General features: G+C 38.9%; 1 protein-coding gene across 9 annotated transcripts in view; it reads right to left on the bottom strand.

Annotated features, from left to right (window-relative positions):
* DENND5B (DENN domain containing 5B) overlaps positions 1-19,499 on the bottom strand; it is a 224,053-nt gene that overhangs the window by 60,422 nt on the left and 144,132 nt on the right. For 5 of the 9 annotated variants that reach the window (XM_086401460.1, XM_086401465.1, XM_086401462.1 and 2 more), the window contains 3 exons: positions 14,491-15,027; positions 11,421-11,652; positions 7,121-7,271 (listed from right to left, as the gene is read on the bottom strand). In XM_086401460.1, the coding sequence (XP_086257586.1) occupies positions 7,121-7,271; positions 11,421-11,652; positions 14,491-15,027 (920 nt within the window). Of the gene's footprint in view, positions 1-7,120; positions 7,272-9,408; positions 9,496-11,420; positions 11,653-14,490; positions 15,028-19,499 lie in introns of all 9 variants that reach the window. The other 4 variants (XM_086401458.1, XM_086401461.1, XM_086401459.1 and 1 more) reach the window with 1 other exon arrangement.

Below are 19,499 nucleotides of genomic sequence, written 5' to 3'. Positions count from 1 at the left end.
CTTTCCATCAGATGGCCAAAGAATTGGAGTTTCAACTTCAGCATCAGTACTTCCAATGAATATTCAGGACTGATTTCCTTTAGGATGGACTGGTTGGATCTCCTAGCAGTTCAAGGGACTCTCAAGAGTCTTCTTCAACACCACAGTTCAAAAGCATCAATTCTTTGAAGCTCAACTTTCTTTATAGTCCAACTCTCACGTCCATACATGACTACTGGAAAAACCATAGCTTTGACTAGATGGACCTTTGATGGCAAAGTAATGTCTCTGCTTTTTAATATGCTGTCTAGGCTGGCCATAACTTTATTTCCAAGAACAAGCGTCTTTTAATTTCATGGCTGCAGTCACCATCTACAGTGATTTTGGGGCCCCCAAAAATAAAGTCTCTCACTCTTTCCATTGTTTTCCCATCTATTTCCCATGAAGTGATGGGCCCCGATGCCATGATCTTAGCTTTCTGTATGTTGAGTTTTAAGCCAACTTTTTCACTCTCCTCTTACACTTTCATCAAGAGGCTCTTTAGTTCTTCACTTCCTGCCATATGGCCGGTGTCATCTGCATATCTGAGGTTACTGATATTTCTCCCGGCAATCTTCGGCAATCTTAATTCCAATTTGTGCTTCATCCAGCCCAGTGTTTCTCATGATGTATTCTGCATATAAGTTAAATAAGTAGGGTGACAATATACAGCCTTGACGTACGCCTTTCCCTATTTGGAACCAGTCTGCTATTCCATGTCCGGTTCTAACTGTTGCTTCCTGACCTGCATATAGGTTTCTCAAGAGGCAGGTCAGGTGGTCTGGTATTCCCATCTCTTTCAGAATTTTCCAGAGTTTGTTTTGATCCACACAAAGGCTTGGCAAAACTTATTAGCCTTTGCCCTATTTCATTCTGTACTCCAAGATCAAATTTGCCTGCTACTCCAGGTGATTCTTGACTTTCTACTTTTGCATTCCCATCCCCTATAATGAAAAGGACATCTTTTTTGGGTGTTAGTTCTAAAAGGTCTTGTAGGTCTTCACAGAACTATTTAACTTCAGCTTCTTCAGCATTACTGGTCAGGGGAAAGACTTGGATTATTGTGATATTGAATGGTTTGCCTGGGAAACGAACAGAGATCATTCTGTCGTTTTTGAGATTGCATCCAAGTATTGCATTTCAGACTCTTTTGTTGACTATGATGGCTATTGCCTACTTGTAAGGGATTCCTGCCCGCAGTGGTAGATATAATGGTCATCTGAGTTAAATTCACCCATTCCAGTCCATTTTAGTTCGCTGTTTCCTAAAATGTTGATGTTTACTCTTGCCATCTCCTGTTTGACCACTTCCAATTCATGGACCTAACATTCCAGGTTCCTATGCAATACTGCTCTTTACAGCATTGGACTTTGCTTCTATCACCAATCACATCCACAACTGGCTATTGTTTTTGCTTTGGTGTGGCACTGGAATGGCTGTGAGGAGGTACCCCACGTTCAAGGTCAGAGAAGCCCCAGCAAGACAGTAGGTGCTGGAGTGGTGGTTGCGTGGCGGTGGAGTAGCTGCGAGGAGATACCCCACGTCCAAGGGCAAAAGTGAAGCCCTAGCAAGGTGCTAGGAGGGGCGAATTTGCGTTTAGAGTCAAACCCCATTCCCACCAGAAATGCTCAGAGGGCTCAAACAAACTGTGTGCACACCAGGACCTACAGACCCCACAGAGACCGAGACAGAACTGTTTGAGTGTTCCTGTGGAGGTATGGGTCTCTAGTGGACTGCTGCAGGGGCAGGGCCCAGAGGCCCTGCGTATGCATAAGCCCTCTTGGAGGAAGTTGCCTAACCCTAACAGAGCTGCCAGAACTTACACAGGACTGGAAACAGACTCTTGGATGGCACAAACGGAACCCTGTGTGCACCAGGACCCAGGAGAAAGGAGCAGTGACCCCGCAAGAGACTGACCCAGACTTGCCTCGGAGTTTCCAGGAGTCTCTGGCAGAGGCGTGGGTCAGTGGTGGCCTGCTGCAGGGTTGGGGGTACCGAGTGTAGCAGTACACGCATGGGATCTTTTGAAGGAGGCCACCATTTTCTTCATTACCTCCACCACAGTTTGGCCCTAGGTAAATAGCAGGGAGGGAACACAGCTCCACCCATCAACAGAAAATTGGATTAAAGACTGAGAGGAGCAACCACACATCCAAGGAGCAGCGGCTGCACAGGCACGGGAGGGCCACGAGGAGCTACTCCATGTTCAAGGTCAGGAAGGGCAGCCATGAGGAGATACCCTTCGTCAAACGTAAGAGAAACCCGAGTGAGATGGTAGGTGTTGTGAGAGGGCATCAGAGGGTAGACACACTGAAACCATAATCACAGAAAACTAGCTAATCTGATCACACGGACCACGGCCTTGTCTAACTCAATGAAACTAAGCCATGCCGTGTGGGGCCACCCAAGACAGACGGGTCATGGTGGAGAGGTCTGACAGAATGCTGTCCACTGGAGAAGGGAATGGTAAACCACTTCAGTATTCTTGCCTTGAGAACCCCATGAACTAAGGGCAAAATGACAGGATACTGAAAAAGGAACTCCCCAGGTCGCTAAGTGCCCAATATGCTACTGGATATCAGTGGAGAAATAACTCCACAACAAATGAAGGGATGGAGCCAAAGCAATACCCAGTTGTGGATGTGACTGGTGACAGAAGCAAGGTTTGATACTGTAAAGAGCAATAATGCATAGGAACCTGGAATGTTACATCCACGAACCAAAGCAAATTGGAAGTGGTCAAACAGGAGATGGCAAGAGTGAACGTTGACATTCTAGGAATCAGCGAACTAAAATGGACTGGAATGGGTGAATTTAACTCAGATGACCATTATATCTACTACTGTGGGCAGGAATCCCTTAGAAGAAATGGAGTAGCTATCATAGTCAACAAAAGAGTCTGAAATGCAGTACTTGGATGCAATCTTAGAAATGACAGAATGATCTCTGTTCATTTCCAAGACAAACCATCCAATATCACGGTAATCCAAGCCTATGCCCCAACCAGTAATGCTGAAGAAGTTGAAGTTGAACGGTTCTAAGAAAACCTACAAGACCTTTTAGAACTAACACCCCAAAAAGATGTTCTTTTCATTATAGGGGACTGGAATGCAAAAGTAGGAAGTCAAGAAACACCTGAAGTAACAGGCAAATTTGGCTTTGGAATACGGAATGAAGCAGGGCAAAGGCTAATAGAGTTTTGCCAAGAGAACGCATTGGTCATAGCAAACACCCTCTTCCAACGACACAAGAGAAGACTCTATACATGGACATCACCAGATGGTCAACACTGAAATCAGATTGATTATATTCTTTGCAGCCAAAAATGGAGAAGCTCTATACACTCGGCAAAAACAAGACCGGGAGCTGACTGTGGCTCAGATCATGAACTCCTTATTGCCAACAGACTTAAATTGAAGAAAGTAGGGAAACCCACTAGACCATTCAGGTATGACCTAAATCAAATCCCTTATGATTATACAGTGGAAGTGAGAAATAGATTTAAGGGACTAGATCTGATAGAGTGCCTGATATAGTCATGACACTGTACAGGAGACAGAGATGAGGACCATTGCCATAGAAAAGAAATGCAAAAAAGCAAAATGGCTGTCTGAGGAGGCCTTACAAATAGCTGTGAAAAGAAGAGAAGAGAAAAGCAAAGGAGAAAAGGAAAGATATTCCCATTTGAATGCAGAGTTCCAAAGAATAGCAAGGAGAGATAAGAAAGCCTTCCTCAGTGATCAATGCAAAGAAATAGAGGAAAACAATAGAGTGGGAAAGATTAGAGATCTCTTTAAGAAAATTAGAGATACCAAGGGAACATTTCATGCAAAGATGGGTTTGATAAAGGACAGAAATGGTATGGACCTAACAGAAACAGAAGATATTTAGAAGAGGTGGCAAGAACACACAGAAGAACTATACAAAAAAAAAAGTTTCACGACCCAGGTAATCACAATGGTGTGATCACTGACCTAGAGCCAGACATCCTGGAATGTGAAGTCAAATGGGCCTTAGAAAGCATCCCTATGAACAAAGCTAGTGGAGGTGATGGGATTCCAGTTGAGCTATTTCAAATCCTGAAAGCTGATGCTGTGAAAGTGCTGCACTCAACATGCCAGCAAATTTGGAAAACTCAGCAGTGGCCACAGTATTAGAAAAGGTCAGTTTCCATTCCAATCCCAAAGAAAGGCAATGCCAAAGAATGCTCAAACTACTGCACAATTGCACTCATCTCACATGCTAGTAAAGTAATGCTCAAAATTCTCCAAGCCAGGTTCAGCAATACGTGAACCATGAACTTCCAGATGTTCAAGCTCGTTTTAGAAAAGGCAGAGGAACCAGAGATCAAATTGCCAACATCTGCTGCATCATCAAAAAAGCAAGAGAGTTCCATAAGAGCATATATTTCTGCTTTATTGACTATGCCAAAGCCTTTGACTGTGTGGATCACAATAAACTGTGGAAAATTCTGAAAGAGATGGGAATACGAGACCACCTGACCTGCCTCTTGAGAAACCTATATGCAGGTCAGGAAGCAACAGTTAGAACTGGACATGGAACAACAGACTGGTTCCAAATAGGAAAAGGAGTACGTCAAGGCTGTATATTGTCATCCTGCTTATTTAACTTCTATGCAGAGTACATCATGAGAAACCCTGGGCCGGAAGAAGCACAAGCTGGAATGGAAGAAGCACAAGCTGGAATCAAGATTGCTGGGAGAAATATCAACAACCTCAGATACACAGATGACACCACCCTTATGGCAGAAAGTGAAAAGGAACTCAAAAGCCTCCTGATGAAAGTGAAAGAGGAGACTGAAAAAGCTGGCTTAAAGCTCAAAATTCAAAAAACGAAGATCATGGCATCCCATCCCATCACTTCATGGGAAATAGATGGGGAAACAGTGGAAGCAGTGTCAGACTTTAATTTTTTGGGGCTCCAAAATCACTGCAGTTGGTGACTGCAGTCATGAAATTAAAAGACGCTTACTCCTTGGAAGGAAAGTTATGACCAACCTAGATAGTATATTGAAAAGCAGAGATAATACTTTGCCAACAAAGGTCTGTCTAGTCAAGGCTATGGTTTTTCCAGTAGTCATGTATGAATGTAAGAGTTGGACTGTGAAGAAAGCTGAGTGCCGAAGAATTGATGCTTTTGAACTGTGGTGTTAGAGAAGACTCTTGAGAGTCCCTTGGACTGCAAGGAGGTCCAACCCATCTATCCTAAAGGAGATCAGTCCTGGGTGTTCATTGGAAGGACTGATGCTAAAGCTGAAACTCCAGTACTTTGGCCACCTCATGGGAAGAGATGACTCATTGGAAAAGACCCTGATGCTAGGAAGGATTGGGGGCAGGAGGAGAAGGGGACGACAGAGGATGAGATGGCTCGATGGCATCACTGACTGGATGGACGTGAGTCTGAGTGAACTCCAGGAGTTGGTGATGGACAGGGAGGCCTGGTGTGCTCTGATTCACGGGGTCGCAAAGAATCGGACACAACTGAGCGACTGAACTGAACTGAACTGAGCATGGCCCCACCCATCAGAACAAGACCCAGTTTCCCCTCTCAGTCAGTCTCTCCCAACAGGAAGCTTCCAGAAGCCTCTTATCCTTCTCCATCAGAGGGCAGACAGGGTGAAAATCATAATCACAGAAAACTAACAAATCTGATCACAGCCTTGTCTAACTCAATGAAACTATGTCTAACTCAATGAAACTATGAGCCATGCTGTATAGGGCCACCCAAGATGGATGGGTCATGGTGGAGAGTTCTGACAAAATGCAGTCCACTGGAGAAGGGAATGGCAAACCACTTCAGTATTCTTGCCTTGAGAACCCCATGAACCATATGAAAATGGGCTACAGTCTGTGTGGTTGCAAAGAATCTGACAGGACTGAGATACATACAGGCATTCATCTAAAATCAAGAATTCCCTTAAACCCAAATAAGTGTTTTCAATTCTAACCATATTCAAATATTTTCTGAATGGGATCATCTACCATAAAGAATGATAGGGTTTGTCTTTATTTTTGGTTGTTTTGTAATTTCTGCACCTGATACTTAAAAGTACAAAACGGTGGCATGGGTCGAATTGTGTCTCCCTAAGATAAATGCTGAAATCTTAATCCCAACACCTGTGAGTTTGATCTTATTTGGAAATAGATCTTGGCAGATGTTAAGATGAGGCCATTAGGGTAGGCCCTAAACCAACATGACTGGTGTCCTTATAAGAAAAGAGATATTTGAACACAGACATAGAGGGATAGTAGCCATGTGAAGTAGAGGTGGAGACTGAGTTCTGTTACTATAAGCCAAATACTGCCTGGGCCACAGGAAGTTGGAAAACACAAGAAAGGATCCTCTCCTACAGGCCTTGGAAGGAGCACGGCGCTGCCAACATTTTGATTTTGGACTTACAGCTTCCAGAACTATGAAAGAATAAATTTGTCATTTTAAGCCACCAAGTTTGTAGTACTTTGTTACAGCAGTCCTAGGAAACTAATACAGACAGTGAAGGCATAACTTTTCTAATTCCACTAGACAGTATTAGCATTATATTTAAACAGTCATTTAAAACTATTCCTAAGCGCACATTACTTCAATAAGAAAAAATCTCTTTTGCATTTTCTTACATGATGGAATTAAAAGTCAAATACTTGTTGTCAACTCATATTTCAAGTGGATTAATTTGGTTTTCGAAAAAGTAGTGATTGATAAAATTGTTAATAGTTACTGCTAAGTCACTTTAGTCGTGTCCGACTCTGTGCGACCCCATAGACGGCAGCCCACCAGGCTTCCCCGTCCCTGGGATTTTCCAGGCAAGAACACTGGAGTGGGTTGCCATTTCCTTCTCCAATGCATGAAAGTGGAAAGTGAAAGTGAAGTCGCTCAGTCATGTCCGACTCCTAGCGACCCCATGGACTGCAGCCTACCAGGCCCCTCCATTCATGGGATTTTCCAGGCAAGAGTATTGGAGTGGGGTGCCATTGCCTTCTCCGTTAATAGTTAAGCAGTCCCCATAAGAGGTGCAGAGCACTGTCCCCCACTGTTCCCTTCATTCACTCCTTCAGTCAACGACTCAAATGAAGAACATACTTACTTGTTATTAGTTGGTCCTGTTGCCAAGACATCAGACTGTAACTTTGGAAAAAATCCTTGCTCGTATTTGCCTTGACCAATTTTCATATCAAGTAGATGTGGGTGGATTGCGGTGTGATCCATTTTCATCAGTCGCTGCTCAATTGACTGGGCTATAAATTAAATTTATAACATGTTAGAAACATTTCACTGGCTAAACTTTAAAAGATAATGCTTCCTCTACTCATGCAGTGACAAGAAACTCAATCTTTGTGATAGTCTGAAATAGATTTTTACAAAAGCTCTTCAGAAATCAGTATAATGTAAGTATAAAAAGGTTAGTTTTAAGTAAATACTAGATAATGAATTTTCATACTATTTTCTGCATGTGGCAAAAGCAGGGCAGTGGGGTTAAAAAACAATCTATAATTTAGTACTGAAACAGTTTCCCATGAGTGCGAAATTCATATTCTTAATGAAAATACGGTTCTAAGTACAACATTAAAGTAAATGATGGCAAATAAAATATCTTCCTTGAGCTGAAAGACAAATTAGGGGAGGTAAAAGCAAGCTCTATAGCCCTATGTTACTTTATTTCTTTGTGCAAAGATCCATTAAATATTCATGCTTTTCCACTTGTAAAAAACAAGGAACTGTGTAGTTTATTACCTTCACGTTTAGCAACAGTCTCATTCTCATTAGGAGTTATTTAAAAGTGTTCATTAGATCAAAATGAGTAATGCAGAGAAAAATAAAATAAGCAGGCATTTAGAAAATGTCCAGAGAATAAAAAACTCCCATTTGAAGAATAACATAGGCCAGAGTTAAAAAATAGAAATTACTCAATATTTCTATTTTAAAACCACTGAAAGTTGGGAGATGTTTCAAAGGCTCAGGAAAGAAACAGTGAACTATTTCTCTGGTTAAAAAAAAATCTGGGCGGATTCATTTTGATATTTGGCAAAACTAATACAATTTGTAAAGTTTAAAAATAAAATAAAATTAAAAAAAAAAAAAAAAGACTTCATGCTTCCACTGCAAGGGGTGTGGGTTCAATCCATGGTTGCAGAACTAATATTCCACATGCCCCAGCAGTGTGGCTAAAAAATGAATAATAAATAAAAATAAAAATAAAAATAAAAATGCAAGTCTCCTTTAAAAAAAAAAACCTGATCTTAAATGTCTTTATCAATTACACTTATAAGAGAAAACATAATACTTGTAACCAAGGTTAGGTCTCCCATCCCGTGCCTAGAGATTACTGCTAGGGAGAACAAGCAGTAACTGTGTTTGTGTCATAAACAGAACACATTGTGGGCACTGCCAATCTTGGGAGCTGAGAGAAGTAAAAAGGTATTTTCTTATAAATATTTCATAGAATCAGTTTACTCTGCCCTATTCAATACCAGCAGATTGAGTATTGCTGGTTCTTCTCCATATATATTCTAAAGAAAATCTTTTGGGGTGGGAAGAGGTCTGTGAATGACACATTTCACTCTAGTCAAAAGAACCTACTTAAGATCACCTTATGTGAGATTGATGCCTCCCAGCCAGTGTTTGTGTTTGCAGAATTAAGAGATGTGTACAGAGGCATTATTACACTAAACTTCAAAGTGTGAGACATCTGCTTTAAGCTTTCCTAATTTTTCTTTATAACTCATATGAATTTATCCAGAACTTTTTAAAATTTCATTTTAATGTGTAACTTGTAACTTCTCTCAAAATACAGGCCATATATTCTGGATTGGGCAAAAGGGTGTCATGCTTTAATGTAGTGATATTTAATTTTCAATGATGCCCTCTGACTTGCCACAACAGTATATATATTCTTAATGCTTCCCAATATTTATAAAACACAATTAGGTTTAGGCAAATAATGCTTAGATTCATGGTGCGGAATTCTCTGAAGTCCCTGCCAATTTTATGTTCCATGAACTACTACAAAATTTCACCTCTGCCAAAAAGTGCTTCTACCCTCCCAAAAGGAAAAAAAGAAAAGTAGTGTCAGTTTTTCTGTTGGATTTAAAATGATAGAAAAACCCATCTGATATTGAGTTATTCTCCTTTAGTTAGGAAGCTCTGTAGAAACAAAAATCACAATTCACAATTAATTATCTGGGTTTATAAGATTGCCACAGGGAGCACAATGCAATGTTACATTTCAGTGACTATACCATCAGTGAATACTGAACATTCAGAAATTATTAAATGCCTGCTTCAAGAGATCATAGGCCTGTTGTTAGACTTTCAAGGGATTGTGCCAAAACTCATTTTCTGTGATCGGTAAGGAATAAGAAAACTCTGCGTTACTAGCAACTTGTGGTCTTTCTGCAAAGAAATCATGAGGTTCTGGTGCCACAATATCAGCAGCAGATAGCCTCTGCCTAAAGCGTTCACCTGCAAATCAGAATTCTTTTTAGTTAGAGGCAAAATAGAAACAAAAGCAAAACAACAAAGGACCAAAAAAAAAAAAAAAAAGATACACAATAAAATTCAATGTCAACAACAAAATCCCAATCTCTACAGCTTCTGTTGGGAGTGAGGGTGAGGTAAGTCTTTTAAAAGATCAAAGTCTATTATCTTTTACCTGATAAAAGAAATAACTGCACCATTCATGAGAGATAGATATAGTCACAGCCAACTGCTTCCCTTTAAAGAAAGTCTTTGATAAATTAAGTTCCTAGGAGACTATTCCTAAACTTAGTTTAATCTCTTTTAAATATGGTAAGTCTATAATGGTACATTTTTAAAACTATTATATAATTTTTGTGATGACAGTACAAGTACCAAACTCTGAGAGGCCAACAATCTATTTTAATTGAAAAAATTTTCTAGAAGCATATGAATAAAGCAATCAGTACTTAGCTTCATTTTAAAAATTCTGTCAGGAAGGGAGGAATAAAATTTGCTCAAGAAGGCATTGTACTTTTACATGGCTACTAAAGCACTGAAAGCCATACTACTTTCTGAACAGGTATAGACAATTTTGATCACTCTGCTCCCCCAACTTTCAGAAACAGAGAGGCAAATGTCACTTCCTAAAGGGCTCCGAGGATCTACCCTCATAAGTGGGATACAACAGAATGATGTTTCCTCAAGTTATCAGAAACCTCTGAAGGCTACACAAGAGACATCATTTATATACTTCTTTCCTTAAAACATGCTGGTTACAGCATCACCACACTCTTGTAATTCTGCTCTACCTCAAGTGAAGAGAGAAAGGCAAGCAACAGAAGCAGAGCAAAGAAAATCCACATTTGCTGCTTTTTGCTCAAAAAAAAAAAAGAAAAGAAGGTTGCTCTCAAACAGCTTTTACACTTGAAGGGGAAGAAATAAAAGGAAGGGGCACTCAAGTTATAAAAGTCAGTTTACTGGCAGAGAAATAAACTAAGAAAGAGTTAGGAATCGGGTATAAAAGTATAAAACTATGTGGACTGGTATATTTTACATGTTTATTTATTGAAAGAACAGCTTAATGTGTTAAGACTCCAGGTGCTAGAATCAGTCAAATTCTGGTTCAAATCAGGGCTTAACCAACCACTAGCTATGCAATCACAAGCAAGTGACTTCACCTCTCAGTTTTCTCAACTGTAAGATGAAGGCAGCAGTAAAACAGACAATAAAATGTGTCTATACCTCCTCATTATTATGATCAAATGCAAAACTATACATAAAACAGCAAGAGTATGTACTCAGTAAACACTATTAATATGATTATTTATTTAACTGACTATAGTATTACACTGCCAGACAAGATTGGCCAAGACTCACAATTCTCTGAGAGAAAAACTAACATCAGGGTTGGGAAGCTCTCATTTGAATACAAGAATCTAGAGGTTTAATTTCAATAGACGAAGCTATTTTAATTAATGGTACCACTAAAGTAAATAGTTTTAATTATGTAAATTAGGTAGCAACTCAAATTTACTATGTTAAATTAATACTTATTTTCCTTGGATGAAGAGAAGAAAAGGTAAAAAGCAAAAAGAGCAAAATAAGCAGCAAAACAAAAATTAATATTTTTTCATTAAGGTAATAAAGAGAATAAGACAGAAATTACAGCAACCTAATAGTTCTAATCCATTCAGTTTGTTACTGTTTTTCGTCTTCTGAGGGAAGAGGAATGTCAAGTGGGAATAGGACAGACATGAGCTCACAAAACAGAACGAAACAAAACTACAGAAAGCATCTCTTGATATAGCACAAGGATTAACCAGGAAGTCTAAAACTGAAAATTAATTTTGTGGTTTATGAGGTCAACAATGTGTAAAAAGAAATGATAGTGGATTTTAAGTTAGTTTTTAAAGGCATGACAAATGTACCTGCTTCTTTTAAAGTGCTGCATTTCTGGTAAATAGATGTCCTCAAGGTGGGTGCCCTTACATTATACAGTCTTATCTTCTCAATCCGAGAGTCAAAGACTCGAAGCAAAGGATCTTTCTCCTCCCATTGAGACATAATTTTGTTATCAATAAAGGTGGCAAACATCTGTGTTTCAATGAAGCGTGAAAGAAATGGCAGGTACGGCTCTGGCTGGTCAGACAGGAAGGAAGCCTGTAATGAGACAATCAGGCAATTAGTAGTGCAAAGAGATCATCTCAATACTACATGATAAACCCCAAAATTATCTGTCGCTAAAGTCATTCCTTTTCAATAACATGCAAACTAATGTATGATATTAAAAAAATCCTTAAAACTTCACTCCCCCGCCCCCATCTTCTAAATTCATAGAATTTAGGTCACTTAAGTCATTAGCGCTGCTCCTACCTCTCAAAACTAATTTACGTTCTGGTCCTCATGACCATCATGCAGAAAAGAGAGCACTGTTAATGAAAGATGGTGGATCAGTCACTACTGCTGCTACTGCTACTAAGTCATTTCAGTCGTGTCCGACTCTGTGCGACCCCATAGATGGCAGCCCACCAGGTTCCCCCGTCCCTGGGACTCTCCAGGCAAGAACATTGGAGTCGGTTGCCATTTCCTTCTCCAAGGATCAGTCGCTACACGAACGTCAATTATTCTCTTCACTTGCCGTTAAATTTGACACCTTTTCCCCAGTGAGCTGTAATTTTTTCCACTCTCTATTCCTAGACTATGCCAAATACCCCCAAGTCATAGGCAGCCAGGCGATTAATGGATACAATAATAGCATTAATATATACATAAGCAATTCTCTTAAAAAAAAAAAAACAACAATATGGAATTTGTGCTTATAAGTAAAATCATCTGTTCTTCAAGTAGATGTTTTCCTAGGTGCCCACAGTTAGAAACTGATGGATGAGTACTAATTCAAGATCAAACTCCATCCAAACCTGTGCTAACAGAATAGTCTGGGCCTTAACCACTAAAAAAGTCACTGCCTGGAAAACCATCCAAAGCAAGCCAAGCCTGTTGAAAACATGTACAACCAGCCACATGTCCCTGTTACCAGCTTGTCTGCGTGAATGGAATGGCTCAGGAAATTGTAATCAGCTTCTAATTCAAAGGGTTCATTTCTTTCCTTTGGTTCTTCAGGTCCATGCATGTAGAGGAATTCTAGTCACAACTTGGAACTAGCTAAAATTTGGAAGTGGACTACTATTTCAGCTACTGGGATGCCTCTGCTTTTCATTCTTTTGATTGAGTGCAATGTGGCAAAAGCCAGAAGGGGAAAGGTGGAAGTATACGTTCTGACCTATTGTTACTCTCCTCAATACTCATAGCTTTCTCCCAGCATATTTATTTAGGAAACAAATTCTGATATTTAGGATGTCTTTGAAAGACTTCCTTACAGAAATCCACTTATTCAATTTAAGTGCCTTTATAGCTTAGATGTAGTCACACAAATCCAAATAGCCAAAGAATGGTTCATAGCAGTTTCCAGAAGTCAGCACACCTCTTAAAAAGGTATTTTAGAGATAAACATCAACTTTACTTTTCATAGAGCAAACAGCCTTTTTTCCTAAATGGACCAAATGTCTGGCTTTTTGATATTCAGATCCTTGTGGGCTATATCACTTTAAGTCAGCAAAGACTTGGCTTGCAGGACTAGTATGTGATAGTTCTGTAAATTTTCCTACTGAAAAATGAGATGATTACAAGCCTTCTGGAATCCAACATGAAACTTTCATTTCTCTAGGGGTTATATAAAAAGAATTCCATTTATAGTTTGAAGCTACATAAAGATTAAGAGGAAGAATGTACCAGTGCTTGATTTAGATAAGAATTTGAATTGCTCCAAGGATAAATCATGAGTATACACAGATTAGTTCCAAGCTGGCTAGGAAAAAATGTGCAGAAATGGTTAAGCTTAATGAGAAAGGAACCTAACAGCAGGAATACATTTGGATAGGTGAAGGCCTCTTAATTTATTAAAGAAGTTTTCTCTAACATAAAGTGCATCAGAACTTAACTGTTAAATGTAGTTTATATAACTATCTAAAAAATACCTGATGAAGTCAGAAAAAAATCTTTTATACTACCCACCTTTACAGAAATATTTTGTTAATACTTATTTGGCAGATGCTCCAAGATGGTAGATTAGCCTCTTGGAACATATTAGCTTCTTTGAGAGGTCTTCCATGACACAAAGATACCATTTAGCAAAAAGCCATAATTTATTCTAATTGCAACATCATGCCTTGGCAACCATAAAGGCAAGGGACTGAACTACATCCTACTGACCTGAAAGTTAATGTACACCCCTAAGTGCTTTTGTCCTGGGCAGGGGGAGTGATGGTGGGGAGGGGAAGAAATCTGGTGAATATGTCCAGAAAAACTGGCAGAAGAACATACTGGACCTTAGAAAGAAGCCTCAACTTCAGCAGGACAATCAAAAGCTAATATCACTTTCTGTCTTCCTTTTCTGATACTTCAGAACATAGTCTAACAGTCATAAAACCTTATTTTTTCCATAAAACCTCATTTTTTCTCTTTTGATGCTGAGATAAAAATTTACTTTCTGAAAATAAACTTGTTTGTTACCTTTATATGGGCAAGTTGTGACTTCACTGTGGGAGGAAGACAAAAATCTAAGGCTTTATTAGAAAGGAATAGGCTTCATTTAACTAGACTTGATCCTAAAATATGAGTAAATAAAACTCTTACAAGGTGAGGTAGTGTTAACAGATTTGGAAAATGAATGAAATTTAAGAGTTTCTATTTCAAGTATCTTCAAAGTATAGAAAATTTAAAAATGAGGTTAAAGGCAATTTAACACATGATTCAGTGAGCAGCTTAATGAGCTAGTTCATTTACTTTCCTGTGAAATTATTTTATCTATTATAAAATAGTGGTTAAAAAAAGTTCTTAAGGGGAAGGGTGGGGGGAAAATCTGTATTTAAAAAAGTTAACAAAATCAATAACATATAGCCTATTAAGAACCACAAAAAGGGAAACTCTGGTTGTTTTTACTTTATCAAAGTTTTGCATCTGTTCCCGGTTGGTCAGCCAGGATTCCAGGTCCTGGGCAGTCTGAATCACAAACGCTTCATAATCTGCAAACATCTGTGTAAAGCGGTTGGCAAAGACCTCTCGGAGCTGAACATTGAGCTGGTAGTCCCTTAGTTCTGCATCTTCACACTGCAGTTTTAAGTCTTTTTCTTTTTCACTCAGAGAGGCAGAGAGGTCCATTTTTTCCACAGTCACACCAGTCCGCTTGGCCAGAGCCTGGAGACGAGCTATGGTTTCGTTGCCCTTCAGTAACTCATACATGCTGATGCTATTTGCAGAGACATTGCCATTCTTCTTGTCATTGACCAAGTCTTTCAGAACCAGATTCTTGAGCTTGGTGGCACTCTCACTGCAATGTAGACTGCCCTCAGGAGGGATCCCAAACTGAAGAAGAACTTCAGAGAGTTCCTGGATAAAATCCACTTTATTGGGGAACTGTGGAAATTCTTCAGGCAACTCAATAAAATGGTTGTCAATATCTACAAAACACAAGTTAGCCTGAAAGAGAAAAAAGAAGGACAAAGGTTTTAAAGTAAAGGAATATTATGTTCTAAAATATTCTTGCCAGCTATTACTAACAAAACCACAGGTTTCCACAGCCTTTTATGCTAACCTTCTCAGAGTTAAGAAATTTTTATTCTTTAAAAATAAATCCCTGTTGCCAGCACTTTCCCCTATGCAAAGGAATATATATATTTAACATATATATAAATCATTTCCTCCAGGTCTCATCAGTCTATTATAACTGATGAGGATACGACTCTGCAATATATGGCATCCAGTAAGTATTCCTTAAACAGGTAAAAGTGCACAGATTCATAGTACCTTACAAATAGGAGGCACAGGGTAAAATGCTCACTGAGCTTGAACTTTCTATGCCATTCCATTGCTCTAACACCATTTATAATTTAGAATTAATAATTGCTAAAACTTAGCAGCTATAGTATTCCAAAATGGAAAGAAACTGGCAAAGAGCATTACAGTTCACAGAAAATCCACAAATTTTCACTTTATCCAAAATTAGCTTCAACCTCTTATACAGCAAGACCATTTCAGAAGCCAGGACAAAGAGCAGGAGACAGAGACGGGTGGGGTTAGTGCCTAGACAAAGGTAAGTGACCCTTGAGTAATTCAGTCTTGACTTGAATATTTTTGAGTCAAGGAAAAGAAGAGGTTGAAATAAGAGAAAATGGCTTTTTTTTTTTTTTAATTTGCTTACACTCAAGATTTTGAATTAAAAGACTTTTAAATATCTTTCAAGTAGATAAAGAAAATTCAAGGGGCTAAGTACCTGCATAAAATTTGGATTATCCCTCAGGTACCTGATGACAATACATGCAAAAAAAAAAAAGCATTTTACCTTTATTGTTCATACCCTCTTAGTCAGAACAAGGTTGTCAGAGTAAAGGAAAATTGGGCTCCTAAATTTGGGGGTAGGAGGAGGGCAAGGTAGCCCATCACATAAAACTGATTCTGATTGTATTAGTATGCATAAGGTGAAGTCAGTAAACAGAATAGGAAGTCTCAGCTCATACTTCCCTCTACCTGCCCGCCAACAACACCTCCAAGGTCAACAAAGACAGAATTCACACTATCCTTTGATCTTGAATGCTAACATGCTTCGTAGCTAAGTCAGTAAAAAATCTGCTTGCAATGCAGGAGACCCAGGTTCAATCCCTGGGTTGGGAAGATCCTCTGGAGAAGGAAATGGCGACCCACTCCAGTATTCTTACCTGGAGAATCCCATGGACAGAGAAGCCTGGCAGGCTACAGTCAATGGGGTTGGAAGAGTCAGACACGACTTAGCGACTAAACCACCACCACCAAGATGAAAAAAGGAGAGCAAACAATTGGGTCTCTGTTATTCTCTTTTGATCCCTGTTCTTCGTGTTAGATATTGATAAGCAAGAAGTACAGCAGAGTTCCACAGTTAAGATCAACAAAAGCTCAAGATTTTCTACTATCCAAAACCAGAGAATCAACAGTGACTCTTTAAGCCTAAGACAACCTTTGAATCCAATCTTTTAATTCTGTAGATGAAACTGAGGCCCAAGAACAGACATGATTTCCCAGCACCTGTTCCAGATATGCATCTTCAAACAGCCTGGTGGCTTAAGGGATTCTTCTCTTTTCCATTATGCTTCATTTCCAATGTTAATAGTTTTCTCAAAATAAAGTAAGAGCTGAAGTCATATCTTACTGAAGACAGTAGTGCTACTTGCAGCTTTATTTAAATCCACATCTTTATATATGTTTCTACAGTCTCTAGAAAGTAGGATGTATTGTAAGGCTTAAAGGGAGAAACTAGGTCACCATAATTCACATGGATGATTCAATATCTTTAAAAATGGAAGAAAAAAATTCACTAACTTGCTAATCTAAATGTTAACCTGCAACCTCTCACCACTTAGATTTTGTACTGTCTCCATCATTAACGCCTTCCTGCTATCCTTTTCTATCCCTCTCCTTCTCCCATAAAAAGAGAAAAATGATACATTTGGGGAAATTTTAAAGCTTGTCATGCTCACGCAATCACTGGCGCTGCTGCTGCTAAGTTGCTTCAGTCGTGTCCGACTCTGTGCGACCCCATAGACGGTAGCCCACCAGGCTCCCCGGTCCCTGGGATCCTCCAGGTAAGAACACTGGAGTGGGTTGCCATTTCCTTCTCCACACGTAATCACTACTGAGCCAAAAATGTACGGCAAGGTGGGTGTCCCTGCACTGAAGTTACTGGCTTCTCTCCATATTCCTGTGATTCTCTCTCACCCTCCTATGCAGGCTTGAAAGGGTCCAAATTGGGGTTTTATTACAAAGAAGAGATAGGGAGTGTAAACTTGTGTTATAAAAATTTATTGAAGACAAACCAAAAAGCCCTTTTTCTACAACAGAAAAGAACTCCATACAATAGGGTATTCTTGTAAGTCAGTTTCTCATTTTTAATACCATTAAATCTAAAAAAAAAATTTACAGACCCATCACAAGCACAGAAATTGAAACTGTAATCAAAAATCTTCCAGCAAACAAAAGCCCAGGTCCAGACGGCTTCACAGCTGAATTCTACCAAAAATTTAGAGAAGAGCTAACACCTATCCTGCTTAAACTCTTCCAGAAAATTGCAGAGGAAGGTAAACTTCCAAACTCATTCTATGAGGCCACCATCACCCTAATACCAAAACCTGACAAAGATCCTACAAAAAAAGAAAACTACAGGCCAATATCACTGATGAACATAGATGCAAAAATCCTTAACAAAATTCTAGCAATCAGAATTCAACAACACATTAAAAAGATCATACACCATGACCAAGTGGGCTTTATCCCAGGGATGCAAGGATTCTTCAATATCCGCAAATCAATCAATGTAATACACCACATTAACAAATTGAAAAATAAAAACCATATGATTATCTCAATAGATGCAGAGAAAGCCTTTGACAAAATTCAACACCCATTTATGATAAAAACTCTCCAGAAAGCAGGAATAGAAGGAACATACCTCAACATAATAAAAGCTATATATGACAAACCCACAGCAAACATTATCCTCAATGGTGAAAAATTGAAAGCATTTCCTCTAAAGTCAGGAACAAGACAAGGGTGCCCACTTTCACCATTACTATTCAACATAGTTTTGGAAGTTTTAGCCACAGCAATCAGAGCAGAAAAAGAAATAAAAGGAATCCAAATTGGAAAAGAAGAAGTAAAACTCTTACTATTTGCAGATGACATGATCCTCTACATAGAAAACCCTAAAGATTCCACCAGAAAATTACTAGAGCTAATCAATGATTATAGTAAAGTTGCAGGATATAAAATCAACACACAGAAATCCCTTGCATTCCTATACACTAATAATGAGAAAACAGAAAGAGAAATGAAGGAAACAATTCCATTCACCATTGCAACGGAAAGAATAAAATACTTAGGAATATATCTGCCTAAAGAAACTAAAGACCTATATATAGAAAACTATAAAACACTGGTGAAAGAAATCAAAGAGGACACTAATAGATGGAGAAATATACCATGTTCATGGATTGGAAGAGTCAATATAGTGAAAATGAGTATACTACCCAAAGCAATTTATAGATTCAATGCAATCCCTATCAAGCTACCAACAGTATTCTTCACAGAGCTAGAACAAATAATTTCACAATTTGTATGGAAATACAAAAAACCTCGAACAGCCAAAGCGATTTTGAGAAAGAAGAATGGAACTGGAGGAATCAACCTACCTGACTTCAGGCTCTACTACAAAGCCACAGTTATCAAGACAGTATGGTACTGGCACAAAGACAGAAATATAGATCAATGGAACAAAATAGAAAGCCCAGAGATAAATCCACGCACATATGGACACCTTATCTTTGACAAAGGAGGCAAGAATATACAATGGATTAAAGACAATCTCTTTAACAAGTGGTGCTGGGAAATCTGGTCAACCACTTGTAAAAGAATGAAACTAGAATACTTTCTAACACCATACACAAAAATAAACTCAAAATGGATTAAAGATCTAAACGTAAGACCAGAAACTATAAAACTCCTAGAGGAGAACATAGGCAAGACACTCTCTGACATACATCACAGCAGGATCCTCTATGACCCACCTCCCAGAATATTGGAAATAAAAGCAAAAACAAACAAATGGGACCTAATTAACCTTAAAAGCTTCTGCACATCAAAGGAAACTATTAGCAAGGTGAAAAGACAGCCTTCAGAATGGGAGAAAATAATAGCAAATGAAGCAACCGACAAACAACTAATCTCAAAAATATACAAGCAACTCCTACAGCTCAACTCCAGAAAAATAAATGACCCAATCAAAAAATGGGCCAAAGAACTAAATAGACATTTCTCCAAAGAAGACATACAGAGGGCTAACAAACACATGAAAAGATGCTCAACATCACTCATTATCAGAGAAATGCAAATCAAAACCACTATGAGGTACCATTTCACACCAGTCA

This window comes from Bos grunniens, chromosome 5 (assembly GCF_055505025.1).
Source record: "Bos grunniens cultivar Pamir isolate PY7600 chromosome 5, Bosgru_T2T1.0, whole genome shotgun sequence".
Taxonomy (NCBI): Eukaryota; Metazoa; Chordata; class Mammalia; order Artiodactyla; family Bovidae; genus Bos; species Bos grunniens.
Note: the sequence above shows the minus strand (reverse complement) of the source record. Positions and strands in the feature narration are given on the sequence as shown.